The sequence below is a fragment of the Neltuma alba genome, unplaced genomic scaffold, assembly GCF_004799145.2.
Source record: "Neltuma alba isolate B1F8T4 unplaced genomic scaffold, ASM479914v2 tig00002692_pilon, whole genome shotgun sequence".
In the NCBI taxonomy this organism is placed as follows: domain Eukaryota; kingdom Viridiplantae; phylum Streptophyta; class Magnoliopsida; order Fabales; family Fabaceae; genus Neltuma; species Neltuma alba.
Genome location: NW_021632971.1, coordinates 1 through 19,387, shown reverse-complemented (window position 1 = coordinate 19,387; position 19,387 = coordinate 1). Strand labels below are relative to the sequence as shown.

General features: G+C 34.8%; 3 protein-coding genes across 5 annotated transcripts; 2 read left to right on the top strand and 1 right to left on the bottom strand.

Moving 5' to 3' along the window:
- Positions 1 to 1,622: 1,622 nt before the first annotated feature.
- On the top strand, positions 1,623 to 6,839 carry LOC114735549 (E3 ubiquitin-protein ligase RING1-like). Of its 2 annotated transcripts, XR_003739285.1 has the most exons (3): positions 1,623 to 2,813; positions 4,042 to 4,585; positions 6,428 to 6,839. XR_003739285.1 is itself a non-coding variant. In XM_028923251.1 (2 exons), the coding sequence occupies exon 1, from the start codon at positions 1,666 to 1,668 to the stop codon at positions 2,791 to 2,793; it is 1,128 nt and encodes a 375-aa protein (XP_028779084.1). In that variant the 5' UTR covers positions 1,626 to 1,665; the 3' UTR covers positions 2,794 to 2,813; positions 6,428 to 6,839. The 2 variants fall into 2 exon arrangements, 1 of the variants encoding a protein (XP_028779084.1); XM_028923251.1 differs by lacking the exon at positions 4,042 to 4,585 and having other exon boundaries at positions 1,626 to 2,813.
- A 2,094-nt stretch (positions 6,840 to 8,933) lies between these two features.
- LOC114735538 (uncharacterized) lies at positions 8,934 to 9,470 on the bottom strand. The gene has a single exon (XM_028923241.1). The coding sequence runs from the start codon at positions 9,468 to 9,470 to the stop codon at positions 8,934 to 8,936; it is 537 nt and encodes a 178-aa protein (XP_028779074.1).
- A 3,471-nt stretch (positions 9,471 to 12,941) lies between these two features.
- On the top strand, positions 12,942 to 16,733 carry LOC114735522 (uncharacterized). 2 transcript variants are annotated; one of them, XM_028923233.1, is made up of 4 exons: positions 12,945 to 13,047; positions 13,239 to 13,444; positions 14,595 to 14,725; positions 15,475 to 16,733. In XM_028923233.1, exons 2-4 carry the CDS (start codon positions 13,322 to 13,324, stop codon positions 16,271 to 16,273), a joined length of 1,053 nt encoding a protein of 350 aa, XP_028779066.1. In that variant the 5' UTR covers positions 12,945 to 13,047; positions 13,239 to 13,321; the 3' UTR covers positions 16,274 to 16,733. The 2 variants fall into 2 exon arrangements, with proteins under 2 accessions (XP_028779060.1, XP_028779066.1); XM_028923227.1 differs by having other exon boundaries at positions 12,942 to 13,444.
- Positions 16,734 to 19,387: the final 2,654 nt, after the last annotated feature.

Here is a 19,387-nt window from a genome sequence, read left to right as displayed (position 1 = left end):
GGCGTCTTTGTAGTATTCATTTTTCATTTCTTCATATTCATTTTCTTATATTTTTACTTTACTTTAATCATTTTATCTCTAAACTTTAATTTTCTGTACTTATTTTTTTAAATTTTTTTAGTATTCACATTTCATTTTTTTGGCAGTTGAGTCCGTTTTCTTGTTAAAAAGGTGTTACCGGAAAAATATGCATTTAACAAAGAATACCCCAGCATACACTATATATAATAAAATGTTGCCAACATAACAGAAAAGTACCCAATAAATTTTAAAATGACCATCGGTGATTTTATCATGTCAAGAGCTTTGTAAGAATAACCAATACATTTGCACCAAATCACCAATACCAAACTTTACTTATTTGTTATTTTGAAATTTAACATGTGTTTTATGGTTATTTTCCTAAAAGTTTTTTTTGGCCAAATTAAATACGTAGAATAAGTTCAATATGGATTTCATGTTTTGCAGAATAAAAAAGGATTTTACGTTCAAATTTGATTGGGTTTTTTTTTTTGTCTTATAATTTTTGCTAAATTTCGCTCACAGACACCACAATTTTATGGCTCCGAATGAAAGATCTTTTTTTCCCCATTTGTGGAGGATATGATCCCAAATGCGTAATATATTCCCTGTTCTAGATAATTAAGTTATGAAAAAAAAATAACGTAGTTAAATTAATTGTTTAAAAAATGTGTGCTTTTTTTTATACCAAAAATACCTTTTTTAATAATTTGTATTGAAAATTACTTCATTAATAAACATTTCTTTTTAATATATCCAACAATAAGAATAGCTTAAAAAATTATAAATTTAAAAGAGAGTAGATAACATTTAGAATGACGCATGACAAATATAGAGTGGGAGATAATACATTGATCTAATTTATAAAGAGTTAAGTAAAATCCTATCAAAACACGAGTTCTCCACATTAATAAGGATGAAGATTCACATCTTGTTAACAGAATTCTATTATTCGATCTCTACCAAAAAAAAAAAGAATTCTATTATTCGATAATTTTATTGTTTACTTTAATTAATTATACACAAATATAGATTTAGTCTTATCATTATCGTCATCATTAATTTTATAATTTAAAAATAAACTCAATGGATAACCTATGAGAATATTATTCATATCATCAATAATGAAAAACAGATAGATATAATTTTAATTTTAATATATATATAAATAATTATCCAAATTTTCATTTTTTGGCTGTATTTACCTCTTCTCCCAAATTTTAGTTAATAACATAAAAAATTAATTTCGAAAAATAAAATAAAATAGAAAAATCTCACTGCAGCATTGACAATCGAACACTTATTTAAGTTAATAAATTTTAAACAGAATTTATAAAAATTAAATAAGAGTACAAAAATTTAAATGTAAAGATAAAATACAATACATTGATTTTCTTTGATTCTGCTTACCGTACAGAGTCCAGACTTGAGACGGAAAAGTGTAATTGTCAAATAAATGAGTCACCGCCCAGTCGCACACCTACCAATAGCGGCGCGTGAAAATCGGCGCGTGGGATGAGTTAACCATCTCTCCGCCACCCCCCGTCTGTTTTTATTTTCACATTTTACGGCTAAGCTATCCTCTCACGCAGTTGCGCTACGGTCTTCCTCTCTCTCCCCTTCCTTTCTCTTGACCCGGGTAATATGTCGTCCGCCGGCGGCGACGGTGGAGGGAGCGGCGGCGGGATTGCTTTCAGCGGTTCTTCTCAACTCTATTTTTGCCATGAGTGCAACGCCACCGTATCCATTAGGACTTCATCTTCCTCTGATCTCGCTTGTCCCAATTGCAACGGCGGCTTCATTGAGGAAGTCGATAATCCCGCCCCTAATTTTTCTAATCCCTTCTTTTCGTTTACTTCTGAGTTTGGCGGCGGCGGTGCCGGCTTTCCTCTAGTATTTTCCACCACTTCCACCGGCGGCGGTAGTGGTGCTGGTGCACCGATAATCGACGATCTCTCTACTCTCTTCGGTGGTGGACCTAATCGATCGTCTCCGTTCGGGGAAACTGATGCGTTCAACCCTTTTGTTTTTCTTCAGAACTATCTTCAAACCCTGAGAGCCGGCGGTGCTAATGTTCAATTTGTGATAGAGAACTCTGGAGACCCCGGTGGAACCTTCCGTCTGCCCGCGAATCTCAATTTTGGTGATTATTTTTTTGGACCTGGCCTCGAGCAATTGATTCAACAGCTTGCGGAGAACGATCCTAACCGACACGGGACGCCTCCAGCTTCGAAATCTGCCATTGAGGGCCTTCCTACGATTAAGATTTCAGAAGAGTTGCTGGCTTCGGAATCATCGCAGTGTGCCGTTTGTAAAGATACATTTGAGCTCGAGGAAGAGGCGAAGCAGATGCCATGTAAACATATATATCATTCAGATTGCATTTTGCCTTGGTTGGAATTGCATAATTCTTGCCCTGTTTGCCGTTACGAGTTACCAACGGATGATCCTGACTACGAACAACGAGCTGGTGGGACATCTACACAGGAGAATCGAAATCAATCTGCAGGGGAAGGTGAGTCCGCTGGTTCTTCTGAAGGAGGTAATGGGGGCAGCGGTGACGGTGGTAGTGCAACATCTGGAGAAGACACACCGAGAGAACGCAGGTTTAGGGTTTCTTTGCCTTGGCCTTTTAGGCAACTAGCTTCCATAGCCGAGACTAGCAGTACTGGGAATGCCAACGTCAGCGGAAATAATAGCGGGGAATCAAATTCCGGAAGAAGTGGAAACCAGAATTTTGAGTCGGAGACCAGACAAGAAGATCTCGATTAAGACCTGCGAGTAATTTTTCTGTAAGTTTGAAACCTTCTGTTATTCTTTGGTTTTGAATTCCTTTTCTTTTGTTAGATTGGTTGAAACTTATGCTTGTGTGTATTTCCATGTACAACGATCTTTGTTTTGCCGTCACAACTCACAAGTAATATGATCGAGAAGTACTGAGGTGCAGCTTAATTTTGGAATCTTCTTGTTATTACCCTTGCTTTCCATTTTTTTACTTACTGTTTGATTGTTCTTTAGCCACTGAAACCTCCTGAGCAAATTAACTAGCTGACTAACTGTGTTTGATTAGAAACTTATTGGCTGTCATTGTTTACTTAGCTAGAGGTTATGGGCATTAGAGGAGCTCACTTTTAAGAAATAATTGATCTTTTTGGTTGGAGGCATCTTTTTGTCTTTTTGATGCTTTACTGGCGGTGAATTGGCAGTAGCGGGTTGATCATGGTGAATCTTTTGGGTGGGGGTACACATTGATCCAAGCCGGAGGAAAATATTTTGGCACGTGTGGTCAGATGTTTGCATGGATGGTGGTTTTCATCCAATTTTAAAGGAAAACTACCAGCTCAACAAGAGCAGCTGTTTGTCTGGTCATTTTTTGGCTTATCTTGCATCTGACTTATCAAAGGATGTGAGTTTGGTTGGTTTTATTCAACATGCATAGCCCACAAGAAGATGAAGATGAATGTAAAAGGAGTTTATATCGTGTCATTAACTCTGAGTTTGATGAATAGCAATATTGTCAGTGGCATATAACGGGAAGCCCCGAAACTGCCACCCCATTTTGCTGGTGACTGTTGATGAATATTAGTTAACTGCAATTGCAGCAAACTTTATTTTTTATTTATTTTCTTTGAACCTTGTTCAGAACTTTTGTAAAGTTGGGTTGCTAACTTGCACATCTGACTGCAACTTTGATGTGTCCTAACTAATGGCCCGTGAGTTTTGAGATGTTAGAGCGAGAGGAAGTGGTTGCATACATTTTTTTTTTTTTTTGGGTGTGTGTTTTTTTTTGGGGGGGGGGGGGTGGGGTTGTTGGAGGCCAGAAGGAAGAGAAGCAAGCAGCCAGTGGGAGAATCCGTTGGGATGCCCTACCATCTCAAATGGTGGAACATTGTGTTCCTTGTGGGTTTTCTTGCATTTTTATTGCTGTTTGTGCCTTAATCCGTTAGACTTAACTCTGGCTGGATTGTTCTCTTTTGAATAATGCATTTCTGGAGCTGATCCCATCATTATGCATCATAGCGGTACAATTCGAGAGAGGGGGAAAACAAAATGGGGATTCAGCTGGAAGAAACACATAAGAAGATTTGCAATGTGGAGAATGGAGAGGAAGCTGGAAAGCTGTTCAACACATGCAGACAATATAATAGAAAAGATGAAGCATATGGAAGGATCGATCAAGGAAATACAAGAACAAATCAGAGATATAAAGGAAGAGTTGAGGATAGAGAAAGCAGAACAGTCGAAACAGAGGAAGAAAAAGAAAAAGAGCATGATCAAGAATAAGTTGAATTAAAAATCTTGGGGGAGCAATTACCTCAAGTGATTTGAGTGAAAGAAAAAGAGGCAAGAGAGACTTGCAAGAAACCTACTGGATCGAAGGTTTGAGAGTAATCCTGAAGAGAATTGCTAGGAGCATGTGTGTTTTGTTCTGTTCTTATTTTCCAGATACCTGTAGCTGATCCAGCTTAGACTTACATTCTGTCTGGATTTTACTCCTGTGACTAATACATTTCTGGAGCTGATCCCATCAAACTTAAATTGGGGAATCATACAGAGTTCTACAGTAAGCTTTAACAGCTCTCTTTTTTATCAACTCGTGCTTTGTGAAATAAAGTGCATGGCATGACGTGTATGACTTGGTACAAATTCTGAATCAATCAGGCATCATTTAATTTTGTTGACTTTTCATAGCAAATTGGCCGTTTCTGATATTTGAAGTTGATAAAATGTCAATATTATAGGCCCAGCTAAGATTCTTCAAGAGGTTTTTAATCTTGCCCGATTGCTTATTTTCACTTCAGCTCAAAGATCTGCAGACTTAGTTGTAGATGCTACTATATTTTCCTCTTTGCATTTTGCCTTTTAGCTTTCATAGAAGTATTTTCACCCAACTGCTATGAATCTCAACTAAGAAGAGAATTTGATGAGTTGGAAGGAACATTAGATTTGGGATTTTTTGTTTGGAAACCTCAAAATTTATCCAAAATTTTTATTTAGCGCGCACAAACACACACTTATCGTGGATGGTGGTTTTGATTGACACACAAGCTGAGCGCGTAGCCTAACCTACTTCATTGTACTTGGATGAGTTCCTTCGCATCTATAATAGTTATTATGAACTATTTTTGCATTTGTATTGATTTGTATGATGGTAAGTTTTATAGATATGTTGGCTTCCATGAAGGACAGTTTTATAAATTAGAGTGGGCCCTTGCAATTATATGGAGCAAATTCACGGCTTATGAACAGTGTGGTTTTTATAACTTATAGATATGTCGTTGTCAGCCTTTTTTTTTTTACCTATATATTTGATTTCATTATAGAAGCCATCTTGGTAGTTTATGTGTCTAACTGGGATGTATGTTGCCAAATTATATTTCGAGCATCTTATTGGTAAATGTGTTGGAAATTGGAATTTATGGTAGCAGGACTTAGGTGTTGAAGAAGAATGCTCTCCAGCCCTTTCTACCTTCCTTTTATTTGTGAGCTTCTGGAGATAAAGTTGCATAAGAACATGAAAAACTCACCTATTGTCTGGATAAAACTAGAAGATAGTCCTTAAAGTTTACTTGGATTGCTTCTAGAATAAATCTAGGGGGGTTACTGTGGTTCTTTGGGTTATTATGTTTTGTCTCAGACTAATGAGCTTGCTAATTGATGCTTAAGAAAGAGATTTTTGTATATTGAGCACCGGATTACAAGATGATTGTATCGATAATAAGCTGCACTATGGCATATAATTTGAAGTTTTTTCCCCCCCTGTTGGACCAACTTGAAAGTTATTCATGCTCGAAAAGGGAATTTGCTAACCCAGATTGCTATTTTCTTTTTATTCATGGTTGGTAGATTGCTGCCCCAACTTCCCTTGTATCAATTATTTCATTAACAATGATACCTATATTTCTCAGTTTTTCCGTATTATTAGCCCGTTCTAGTTTTATAATCATTAGGACTCTCATTTTCAACACTGATTACTGAAACGATATGCCCGATATTCTCAAACCGTTTTCCTCCCTTTTTCTGGACCTTTTGATGTATACCAGCTATACGGTGAATATATGTTTTATGATATACTCCTTTGGTCCTATTTATAAGGTAGAGAAGGTTTTTTTTTTTTTTTCTATGTGTATAAGTCACTTCATTAAATTTTCAGTATGAATGTATTATTTTGTCTTTCATTTATTATGGTGTAGGTAGTTATCTCTTTTGAGATGTGTATATATTAAATATGGGTAAAGTTGAAAAATTGTTATATTTTAATAGAGAGTTAATGTATTTTAAGGTTTTTTTTTTTGTCTGTGTGAAATATGTTAGAAGTATCTTATAAATAGGACCAGAGGAGTAATTGCTTAAGGGAAGGCTATGATCTCGAGATGATTTTCACTTGGTTCTTCTCTTTTGGCAGGTTTACAGTGTTTCAAATCTGCATCATTGTTCAATAGGAAGGATGTGAAATGTCCATTGCTAGTGGTTAGTGAGAGTTGCGAACATCATATTTCATCTTGAGAAACATAGGTAACTTGCTATCATCATCTTGACAGGTAGAATTATTTATAAATTCATCTTTTTATTGGATGGATTATGATGAAACTTCTTATTTTCTGGGATTTCTATCGTTTGCTTCATTCGAACTCCTATTGTCTTTCGTCTGCCTTCTCTCATGCTATATTGCTCGTAGTGGGGGACTGGGTTATATACTCGTATTCCAACACAACAAAGAGTCTATATATAAATGTTGTCCCTTTGCAATTTCTTATGCATGTCCATTTATGTTTAATGACGTTGATAATATGAAAAAGTCTGCCAGTATTATTCTACGCGGATTTGAATTTGACGAAGGATCTTATATCATCATCACTGAAATCTGCTATTACCTGTTAAAATTAGGTTAGTTTTATGGCTTTAATATCCAGGACCAAGAACGTACTTCTCTTATATAATAATTATTTAAAAAAAAAAAGGGAATAACAGATGATCTGGAATACAGAGTCACTCGAGTTTTCGCTTTTTCACGGATGCTTCCAGGTGCTCTACAAATAAACAAAGGAATCTTTACCCTTAAAATGCGGCAACTGATCTCTCACCAAACGCCAAAAACAGGCCAACCTTGCCGCTTTATGCGCGTTTCCTCCAAGGTTTTATATATGTATATATACACACACGTATTTATATGTATGTATGTATTGACCAAAACCAAGGATTTATATGAAGCAACGCGCATTCCTATAATACTTGACTTCCCTGAATTTCAATTAAAAATTATAGATTATAGTTTATAGTATGTACGTGATCATTTAATTGGATGTAAGAGTTCAGTTTGGTTGAATTAAAAAAAAAATGCATTTTTGGTCTTTAAATTCTAAAATTGTTTGTTTTAAATAATATTTTTTTATAGTAATTATGATTATTTCAAAACTTAAATTTAATATGTTAGTATTTGAGAATTTTTTTATTAATATTTAAGATTTGAATGAGATTAAAAAACTAAAAAAATATACTCCTTGAGTTTTACATATGAAACTTATTTTGTAGATACTGAATTAAAATTTTATATAAAATTAAAAAGGCCAAATGTATGCTTTAATCAAAATAATATGAAAACACTGCTGAAAAAAGTTATCGGTGATCGTTGTATTATTTTTTAATTAATTAAAGTGGGTCAATGGGTGCGCAATAAATCGGCAATGGGCCAGGTTAATTTCCCCCCATATGTTTCATGCGTGTGGTTGATGCCAGTGAGTGTTGTCGCAAGGGAATAACTACTAAACACCTGATCTTGTAATTGGACAATTGCCAACAAAGCATGTTTAAATTTTAAATAAAAAATCAAAATTTAACATATTTTGTTGGCATTTAAGTATAAAGTGAATATTTAAATATGTTGAGTTAACATTTTTAATCAAATGAGACCATTTGTGTTAGAAGTAAGAGACTAATAATATTTAAATTATTTTACAATTTTTTTCTTTTTCTTTTTGTTAAATTTACTTTTGAGGTCATCAAATCTCTTTGTTCGGGCGTTTGCCCCACTGTGTACAGAAGAAGTCACTTGGGTTGGTGCAGAGAAAAAAATTTAAGTCATTTATTTTTTTAATTGGAAATTATTAAAGAAGAGAATACTGTATTTAATTGGAAGCCCCATAAATCCTAAAACTATTTATAGAGCCCTAAAAAAAACATCTTATGTTCCATTAATTATTGGACTCACACCATAAGATCACGAGGAAGAAGATCATGGAGGCTGTCCTGCAATTAGAAGCGCACACAAAAATTGTTGTTGTTCCTCGAACTGCATTATATTCTGAATATTGAAGAGCATAGAGACAAGGTTGCTAGGTCAACAATGTTTTAATTAAGTCAACCTACTTAAAAATGCACTACTTTTTATTAATAAGATGTTAAAATATCACTCATTTTACGTAGAATCTAATGATAAAAAGAACATAAGAATAAAAGCATTTAGAAAGTGAGGAAAAACTTGGGGCGAACGGAGGGAACGGAGGGAACAGTTGGGAGAGGACTGATCAAAACCCGCAGTACAGCCTCAAGGGAGGGGGAAGTAAAGTTTCGGTATATGCCATTGCAAGCCTCCAAAATGCTATATATGGAGGCAACCAATGATTATAGAAACATGAAGGCCTAATGCGTGGATTAGGACCAAATGGGCGATGTTCTGCCAGTTCTCCTCTGTTATTCCATTTTGATAATCCTTCGTCTTCATCTTTTGTACAATGAATTATAACATATTCATCGCCTTCTTTGCAGAACAGTAATGGCAGAAGGCGATCAACGCCACTGATCTTGTGGTCACACGATATGGAGATCAACTTAGTCCGACCTTCTGCGGATCTCATCACCCATACTTGTATTTCATCAAACATTGCAGCAGTCAAAGAAATATGCAACCTTCATTATGCACTTACAGATCTGCACTTTTCCAAAAAGTTTGAATGTTCGATGGGGAGATGTGCTTTTCTTATATCCTTTGTTGTTATATCAAACGCAATAAGTTCTGCCGGAAAAGATTTCCCATAACGATAAGCTATGAAATGAATAGCACCGTTCCAGAATGTACCAAGGTTTGGAACTGGTTTTCTACAATAGTAGCAGCATTTGAGATCAATTTTTTCCCTCAGAGAAAGAACCTCCAAAACCTCACGCCACCTACTAGGAATGTAGTAGGAGAGACCAATTAAGTAGTCATCCATAGATTCATGATAACAAAAGACAAACGGAATTACATATTCGCATTCAGGAGGCTGTGTGATCTGTTTGTAAGTGCCAGTGATCACAGGATTCCACAGAAACAGACGTTTTTCTTGCTTTTTTTCTATCTGGAGAAGTAAAATGCCTCGACAAGAACCCACGATACGAACATCGACGTCGGGTTCGAGGGGAGGGAAATCGAGGTTTATGGTGGCAGAATCATTGTGAGGAGATGCGTTCATATCAATGGATTTCAATTGAGGAGAAGTTGTGAGAAGGATTCGATTGGGGTATTGGGAATAATTAGAGAGTTGGAAATGCAACTTGGCGAAATTAGGGTTCGAGATTCTTGAACGCCATGACTTGGACCCACAAGAAAATTGACGGGCATGCGTAGAAGGATTTCCAGTATCATTTCTTCAGGAAGCTCCTCCATACTTGCTGATCCAGAGAAGAACACACACAAGATCATTTGTTTAGTTTGCTTGTTTACTGAAAAAGATCTATCTGGGATAATTTTTCGATCCTCTTTAACAAATTTGGATACTGGATCAATCTTGAGAGATATTGAGAAATCTTGTTCTCTTGTTCTCTATTTTAATCACTAAATTTTTTTAAATGCATATTAACGTTGCACATATGCACTTTATGCAGGGACTCTAGTTGGTTTAAACTTAAAACTGAAGATTGATTTTGTAATTAAATATAATTTTCCGTTAAATTATTGTTTAAAAATATTTGGAATCATGCTTCAATCTGCTGGTGAGAGATTATTTGGATTTTGTTACTGCATGCAATATATAGTTTTTTTTTTAAAGAAAAAAGGGAATAACAGAATCATCCGGAATATAGAATCACTCTTTTGACCGTTCCACGGTTGCGTCCGGAATGACGCCGTGCCAACAAAATAAAGTGCCACCGTTATGTATCTATATGTGCCTATATCTCGAAAGATACCACCCGTAGGAATCCAATCTATAATATTTGACTTCGCTAAATTGAAATTTAATTATGCTGATATTTGAATATAATAAAAAAATTAAATGAAACAAATTATTTTTATTAATTGAAGAATGGATATATATCTCAACAGGTTCAAGTGTCCATAACATTTTTTAATTTAAATAAAGAATAATAATGTAAAAGCTGGCCCATTTTAACATGACTTTAGCAACTTTATCTATTATTAATTATGGTTCATTGTTACCAATCAAGAAATGTACAACAAAAGTATAAGATAAACCAGACGCAACCCATACAAACCAAACTACGAAAAAAAATAAAAATTAACCGATAACGTTTAATTAATCTCTTAACAATCCAAATTTTAGCTTATTTATTTTTGGCTAAAACTTGATAATTTTAGCTTACTTTTATATATGCTGTCATGTTTTCGGTATATTAATAATAACTACACTAGTCTGGCCAGAGCAATTGTATGCGTAAGAGGTATATTTTTTCTGAATAAATCATACTACTATTTCAAACATAAATATTAAGTAATCATTTTTAACATTATATATTCCCTTTATTTACCTGCTTTATGCATTTTATTTTCTGTGGTTGTTTTCAACATATTTTCAATTATCAGGTAAAAAAAAACATTTTCAATTATTAGACCGTCTATTCATTATTGAGATGTTTATATATTACCTGCATGGAAAGTTTTCCATATCCACAGTGAGATTTGAGTTTATATCTTTGTGAATTATGAATTAACTCTTCGTTAACTAGATTAATATGTTTGAGCGAAATTAAACTGATTTAATGTAAAAAGTCATTTTAGTTAAACATTTTTCCTCGTAAACTGATTGTGTATTTATTATTTAACAATTTTTAAGATGTTATGGACATTGACCAAACTAATCAATCCAAAGTTCGCTGCAAACATCATATTTTGGGGCCTCGCAAGCTACATTTATTGATTTTTGTTTGCTAAATGAATTTCTCTAAAATAATCCAAATAATAGTCTGTCAAAAATATTTGTTATAAAAAATTTAATTTTTTAAAAATCATAACCAAGCATTTGCATAAAGCTATATTTATAAATATTTTTATATAAATTGAGGCAAAATTCTACTTACATTTTTTCTTTCTATTATACTACTTCCGGTTCTAAATATAAAAACTGGATGGCTAATTTAAATGGATTAAGAAAATAAATTAAGTTAGTTATTTATAGTAAATAAGTGTTGTCTTTCCTAAAATATTCTTATTAATCAAGTGTATTGGCTACATCTATCATTATTAGAAAGACTACAATGGGAAAAAATGTATAAATATGAGAGACAAAATAAATTGAAATATTATATTTAGAATCAAAATAAAAATAAATAGGATTTTATATTAAGAAAGGGAGGTAATACTAGTAAATTACAAGGTAATACTAGTAAATTACAATTAAAAAGGTTGCTTTTAGAGAGTGATCCTGTCATTCCAATTAAGAAACATTGTTTTGTTTCCGCCCAGCAAACTGATTGGTGTCGGTGGGTCCCTAAATTTGAGGGACGCAGTTTTGTTAGGCCGTGTGTCGGTGCAGTGGCCCAGTCGTGGTCTCTCACCGCGTTAACCCAATATTTTATTAATTTAGTTTAATTAAGCTCTGACCCAACTCGTGCCCTTTCCAGCTTTAAAAAAATGTTTTAAAAAAAAAGCTGAGGGAAAGCAGACACATGATCTCATAATTGGTAGCCGAATCCTGTCCGTAGAAAGAATCCTCACACTCCTCAATGTGTCTGCCCAACTCATTTGACTTTTCTCCCCAAATCCCCCATTTTTAAACCATTTCCTTAGTTGGTACTATAATTTGTTAATTAATACTCTTTCACTCTTTAATATAAAATCTATTTAACTAATTTGATTAGATTAAAAAAATTAGATTAGTTAGTTAATTATAAAAAATATGACATGTTTTTTTCTAAAACATCATAATTATCTTTCTTACTATCTTTCTTTCCTCTTCTACTTGATTATGATTGAAGGAGTATCTATATAAGTAATTTAGAAAAAATTGATAAATATTAGAAATAGATCTTATATTTAAAATCAAAATCAACTCAACAATTAGGTTCTATATTAAGAACTGAAAGAGTACTAAACAGATAATATAATTAACCTAATGCTAGTGATATTTGAATGATTATGAAATTATATTCTTACCCATTTTCTTCTTTTCAACGTGCAGATTGAATAAAATGGTGGGTTCAGTCATATGGTGATCACTTTTATTATAGTTTAAGGCTTTGTTTAGGAAAATTTATTTAAAAAAAATTTAATCATAATTTATGAAATATAAGGTAAAAAAAATATAAAAGAAGTTTTGACTCGATTTATATAGAAGTACTTGTGAATCGTGATCTAAATAGGCCCTACCATGATAATTAGGTGAAATTTCATAAGAGTAAGGATATAAAATTTTAGGAAAAATAACTCATATAATATTAGTATCTGTATGATCAACATGTTAATTTAATAAATCATAATGCTGCCTGTAGTTAAATTATTATAAAGATGATATATTTGTTTACAAAATTTAATGATATTTTTATATTTATTCATAAATTAACATTTTTTTTACCAGATTTATAAATTAACATATAGAATTTTACTTAATTTTATCGTTCAATGCTTTTTTTTTTTTTAAATTTACAAATATTGTAAAATTTATGGCTACATGTTTCTTCACAGGGAAAACGCGCAGGAGCAAGAAGAATCCAACGCAATGCATATAATTGAAGGGAATGGGGGCACAATAAAGTCAAATTCTTGTTGAAGTTTTATAGAAGAAGGCCTCTCTTCTCCTTCATCAAAATATCACAGTATTCATTCATTGATTCATTCTCTCGTCTTTTTACTCTAGTTTTCTATATCGAAAGCCAAATCTTTCTTTGCCCTAATTTCTGTATTCGAAAAGTTTTCCCTCTCTGGCGTTGTGGCCAATTCGTTTCGCTTTCCCTCACCGGTTCCTTTACACGACTGTGCATGTGAGATTCCCGGTTTCTCCTCGCAGATCTCGGTGTCGGTGTCTGCGGTAGAGGCAGTGGCGATTGGGATTCTGCGAAAGAAGGCTTAGGTGGTCGTCGATTGGCGAACATGTCTCCGTCTAATTATTTACAGAATGGAAGTGGTTGTGGAGGTAATGGACGCAATTGGATTGAGCACCCGGTTTCCAAATTGGACACTCTGGCAGGCGTGGCCATCAAGTACGGCGTCGAGGTACAAAATCGTCTTACGTATTCTTTTTCGGTATTCTCCTGGCGATTTTTGAAGGCCCTTGTAGCTAATTTTCTTTGTTCTTTGACACGAAGAGGGTGTTTGTGAATTTTTATCTTTACCGGTTGCAATTAGTGAAATGATTTGTTCAAAGCCTTACTGAAAGCGAGGAGAATTATTCTGTGTTTATTATATTATATCATATAACTATTCAAAAATGACATCTTTGTTTTTTAATCTAATTATGTGGAACAATTGAAGTTATGCGGTTTGTTTCCTTTGTAATGAGCTGGGATGGATGAACCACTCTGATTCCGCCACTTTCTCCCAGTACTTGATGATGCTGATAGAGAAAGACAGCAAAAAGTCGACATGGGTCATGGATTTTTAAAAGAACTCAACTGATAATTTGTCCCGATGTGCTGTTGTCCACTTCTATGACATACTTGGTAATGGATGCAACCGGTTGTGGAAGGGAAAATGAAAATAGGAAAGAAGGGTTTTCACTTGTCATCAGTTGTGTGGGAGGGAGAAAACGGAAATGGGGATGAAGATTGATCCTCCTCTCTTTTATATCTGGCTTTCACGATGGGAGGAACAGAGTCCCATTCATCTTGAATATATGCTGTCTGACGATTTTTTTTTTTTTTTATTTCTTTTTAGCTGTCAAATAGTCTTTTATGCTTCATTAGTTCAGAAGTATAGGTGATGCTTCCCTTTCAGATAAGATATAGGATGGGACTGTTCATACATTAATGTGGGAAGTCTGAAAATCACTTGCACACTTTCACTGATGTCAACATCTTATTTTTACTAGTATTCAGAATACTCACCTTGTGTTGTTTGGGGTTAGACTGGACATATATTTTTAAATGGACATATGCATTATCTAGTGTATTTGATTACTTAATGTCACTGATGCGGGAGAATACGCGCACACGCATTTTTCTTAGAGTTATAAATGATGATGTTATTGGTACGTGAGGTGCTTTGCTTTCCCCTCTATTATCAGATTTACCGTGATTATTTTGACGGTAGGACGGTCCTAATATATTTGATGTATCTAATGAGTGAGATGTGTAGTTGCTTTCTAGGTTGATAATCAGGTAATGATTTATCTTCCTTTTGATGGCAACTCTTTGTAATGATTTAGGTGGCTGATATCAAAAGGATGAATGGACTAGCCACGGATCTTCAAATGTTTGCACTGAAGACTCTGCGAATACCATTACCAGGAAGGCACCCACCCTCTCATAGTCCGCCCAATGGATCTGCCAATTCCGGGTACAAATATACTTTGAATTTCGTACATTTTTTCCTTTGCTGTGCAGTGGAAAATCTTTTGTTGCCAAATTTTTGGCAGTGCCCACTATGGTTATTGGTTTTGTAAGAAATCAATCTATCCTTATTTTTCAATTTAGCTCTAGTTTAGTATCCACTCATCGTAATCTACTCCTTTGAGAACTTGTGAGGCAAATTCATCTTTCTCACTTTTTATTTAACTTATACAAAGAAGTTTAAAAATTAATTTGTATTTTTAGTTCAGGGATCGTGTTGGCATTTCACCAGCCAGATTTTCTTTGTATTTTGGATTGTAATCAATATCAACACTGGGTGCTAAAATGCTTAATGTAGGGTAGAAAAAATGGTGGGCCATCATGTTTTCTGTGGTGGTGTACTGATCTCAGGAACTATAAAAGAATTTTACTATGCCTTTCCACAAGTTTGTTCTTTGCCTACCGGCATCCTGAACAATATTACATTGCTCTAGGTGTAATTTGATACGCTTCTACAAATTTTATTTACATTTGCTATTTGCTTTCCATATTCTAGGACGAGGAAAAATTCATTTTCTTCTTGAATTTTGCTTATGGTAATGGAATGGTTCATCAGATAGCTATGTCCTTTTTAGTTTCAGATAGCATAAAATCAATTATCAACTTACTGTACTGAAATCTATTCTGAACCTTGGAAATTCATTTTACTGATTTTGTTTTTCTCTTTTTGAAAATTTTGCTGAAATTTTATTGCAGACGTTACAGTCCTGAAAAGAGACGTCCTCATTCAGGTCAATCTAGCACACAGGAACCTTTCCAGTCCTTAAGGCTGAAAGCACCCCGACAGAGGACTGCTTCAGCTATGGCTTCTCTACAGGCATACTATGGACTTGAATCTTCAAATCCAAAGGGTCGAAATGAAGAAACGGAATTGGCAGTTTATAGATCTGCTAGTGGAGATGAGCTTAGAGATGACTGGCTCCCCAAAGCCTCACCAATTTCAGAGATGCCATCAAACCAAAATCACAGGTCAAGAAATTTTGAATATGATTTACTGAATGGGGATGGAAGAGCGACTCAGTATTATGCAGAGATTGAGGATGGGGGAGGTGATAAATCTGATGAGAAATCTGTCCGTAGACGTCAGAAGGCCGAAGTTGATAATGGTGCTGATACTCCTGACAGGCTTTTAAAACAAGAAACTAGTGGTGGAAGCAGTGCCTTTTCTTCCGCAGGAAAGAGTTTGGCCACGAGGCCGAAGTCAGCCAGTCGGGCAGTGTTGTTTCCTGAGACTGAGTCGGGATGGTTGGATTCTATTCCAATGGGTCTTGGGGAGTCTATAATAACTGATGTGCTTTCTGGAGTGCGTAAATCATTAAGTGCATCAAGCCTCAAAGATCAGGAAAAGAGTAACTCAGGCACAGTCTGGCCAACTGGAAGATGGACTTTGAAACCAGACTTGCAAGCTCTCTCAAGTGCAGCCATTGCTAGTCCCATTTTCAATGGCTTGCCTATCCCAATATCCGGGCGCAGGAACAAAGCTGCCCGTGACTAGGACAACTCATTTCCATCCTTGTATGCAATCTATTTTTTGACACCACAAACGTTAATAGCTAACAGATTAAATGTTCTGGGCTACCAAGCCTGAGCATAAAGGAAAGAGAAAAACACACAGTTAGGATATTTATTTCAGGCGCGGAAGAACAAGGTGCCAATGACCTCCCATAAAGTGATGCTGCCGAGGCTGCTGCTGGGAAAACTTGGCAAATGAAGGACTCTTTTACTGTTTTGTATCAAGTGTAAAATAGCATAATGGTAGCTTCACCTTGGGTTAAGAGTTCATTTACGGGTTGAAGAGTTTCGTATTGTCCAGGTCATACTTCTCTTATCGCGGCATTCTTGTTGAATTGTTCTGTATGTATTAAGGTTTTTATTTTTATTTTTCTTTAGGAGACCTTTTATGTAAGCATTGCACATTATGATAATTGAGCTGTAACATTTTGATATTTGTGTGAGTGTGGGGGTGCGTGCGCGCTGCGTATTTGGTGAATCCGACTAATTATTCCACCGGCATTGATCATGGTTATTTGTGAACAATGAATTCAGGTTTGAATGAGATCTAGTGGGATATTTTTAATAAAAAATAAAAGTAGGTTGATCAAGTATGAAAAATGTTAGCTTTATCTAGTACATTATTTACTATCTTAAAATGCCGAAGTTTAAAATGGTATTTCTGCTTCTCTAGTTTCATTCATTTCAGATTTGTACTCCTTGTGTCCTTGAGGATGTAACTGTGGAGTTTAATTGGTTATATATGTAAAAATTATTTTACATGTTTATCATTTTCTTTTCAAATTAACTCTATTAATATTCTTCTAATAATAATATATTAGAAGAATAAGAAAATTAAGTAAGATGTTGAAGGTATTTTAGAAAAAAAAACATCATTAACAAATTTAACTTTCTTAATCTACTTAATTGTTTTAAGCGTTGATTAAGGATGAGGAATAGTTTATTAGGATTTCAAACATGCGCAGTGAGGCTCAGACCAGATTTTGATCCGAACTTGAAGATCTTGATCCATTGACGCAAAGTTGCAATGCGGCTTTAGGTCATTGATGATACTATTTTTCAATATGCTAGAAGTACTTCCAAAAAATGAAATATCTAACATCATTTTATCCTCCACTTATGAACACCCAAAAAAAAGAAAAAGAAGAAGAAAGCAAAAAAGGCCATCAAATGACGTAACGTCATTCTAGTTTGATTCCAGCGGAAACAATTTGGCTGTGTAAGATGCTTATCTCCACGTTGAAGTAATGAAACCGGTTTTAGCCACTCAATTCATTCAACATACATTGAATTTCCTTACGTAAGATTGCCCTTCTGGAATCAAATAGGTTAAATTGAGCAACATAGAAGCACCGTCGGGGGTACAAAGTTTTAGAAAGAAATGATTCCACAGATTAGAAGAACTGATTAACATATGCATGAAAAAGTGAAGTTAGGATTCCACTACATTACCTGAACTGAATTCTACAAATGCAGATGAAAAGGAAAAAAAAAAAAGGTCTGGATATAAATAGCCAGCAGTATTTGGGCTCTCATGCTTACTAAAATGCTACAAGTTCCCGCAGAGAAAAGTACATTTGACTTTTTCCATCCTTTTTTTGCCCCCCCTTTGGGAGAGGAATCGTAGGCAAGACTTACCACCTGTTTTTAGGTGGTTTTACTTTATAAATACGAACTATCCAGTTCTGTGTAGTGAATGCCTCTTCCAATACTCCAGCTTTATGTCTTTGTTTCCAATTTCAACTCCTCTTGCACGATCATACCTGCCAATCCAAGAAGCATAAATATAAAACAGGATTTACATAACTGAGAGCACGCCATGAAGAATGTTTGAGTTGAAAAGGTCTATGAAGAACACTTTGCGGCTAGGGATTACATTACATTGTTTCAGGATGCACAAAGTTATGAACTTTCAGGGAGTTTAATATAAGGCTGAAGTTTGGATATTACTAGCAATAATCAACAGTACTTAGGGGGTGTTTGGGTAACCTCAGAAGCACTTTTCTGTAAATTGAGCAAACTCCTCCACATATTTACTTCGTATACCATAAAAATACTTTTAAAACCATAGTTTTGTTCTACCAAACACCCTCCCAACTACACGCAATGGATTGTCCTGCATCATTTATTCCCATCAGAAACTGCGTAGTCCATTATCCCTCATTTGCACGTGATTATGGGGTGCCTCATTAGTTAGGGCCCAAAATTTGTGGAGTCAGAGATATGAAAATAGCAACGGTGATAACAAAGTTATAGCATTTACCCAGGTGGTCTGTCTGCATATTCTGTTGTCAGCTCCCCAAAGCGATAATAACACAGCTTGTACCTGACAAAGATAGACCAACTTGGTTATATATGATTTTTTCCAATAAAAGTTAATTCCAACGGAGAGTAGACTTGCGTGCATCCAGAATTTATAAATACATCGAGGCAAGACCATGTGGCAGTGCCAAGAAACTTACATTAGACAGTTCAACATCTTGGGAGCAGCCCCTTTATCTACACGATACTCTCCATTGACCAGGTAATCAGGTTCCTTTATTACAGGGAAAAACACCACCACCAATCCTCACCATCCACAGAAATCTACACAAATCATGAATTACAAGTATAATATAAGTGCCAGAAGCAATATAACTGAAAGAAAAAAAACATATGAACCCAAATGAAATCAACCAGAAAACGAACTCAATTGTAAAAAGGAGATGTTGATATCAAGAACGGGAAGTAATTCACCAAAAAAGGAAAACAACAAAAGTAATAAAGCATAACTAGATAATCTTAATAGATGAAAAAAAGCGATTGACATGTTAAAAATGCAATATCCAATCTCAGCACAAGTCAGTGATTAGACAATCCACATATAATTGTGCATGCTCTAAAGAAACAACCACCTGAAGAACCAAGTATTATTAAAAAGCCACACAAAGTGCAAAGATATATACACAGGTGTTTGTAATTTTAAAAACATAACTAACTGAATATGCACAAGCTTAATGATGGAAGGTCTCCAAAAATTTTAGAAATAAAGAGTTTGAAACCCAGCAGTCATAAGTTTGTAAAGAGACTAAAAAGCATGACAAGAGAACAAGGCATT

What these genes read in the sequence shown, in the direction of transcription:
- LOC114735549 (XM_028923251.1), top strand. Translation starts at nt 1,666, where the DNA reads ATGTCGTCCGCCGGCGGCGACGGTGGAGGGAGCGGCGGCGGGATTGCT.
- LOC114735538 (XM_028923241.1), bottom strand. Translation starts at nt 9,470, where the DNA reads ATGAACGCATCTCCTCACAATGATTCTGCCACCATAAACCTCGATTTC.
- LOC114735522 (XM_028923227.1), top strand. Translation starts at nt 13,322, where the DNA reads ATGTCTCCGTCTAATTATTTACAGAATGGAAGTGGTTGTGGAGGTAAT. An exon ending in CCATCAAGTACGGCGTCGAG is followed by an intron (nt 13,445 to 14,594) that starts GTACAAAATCGT and finishes GTAATGATTTAG; the next exon opens with GTGGCTGATATCAAAAGGAT. An exon ending in AATGGATCTGCCAATTCCGG is followed by an intron (nt 14,726 to 15,474) that starts GTACAAATATAC and finishes ATTTTATTGCAG; the next exon opens with ACGTTACAGTCCTGAAAAGA.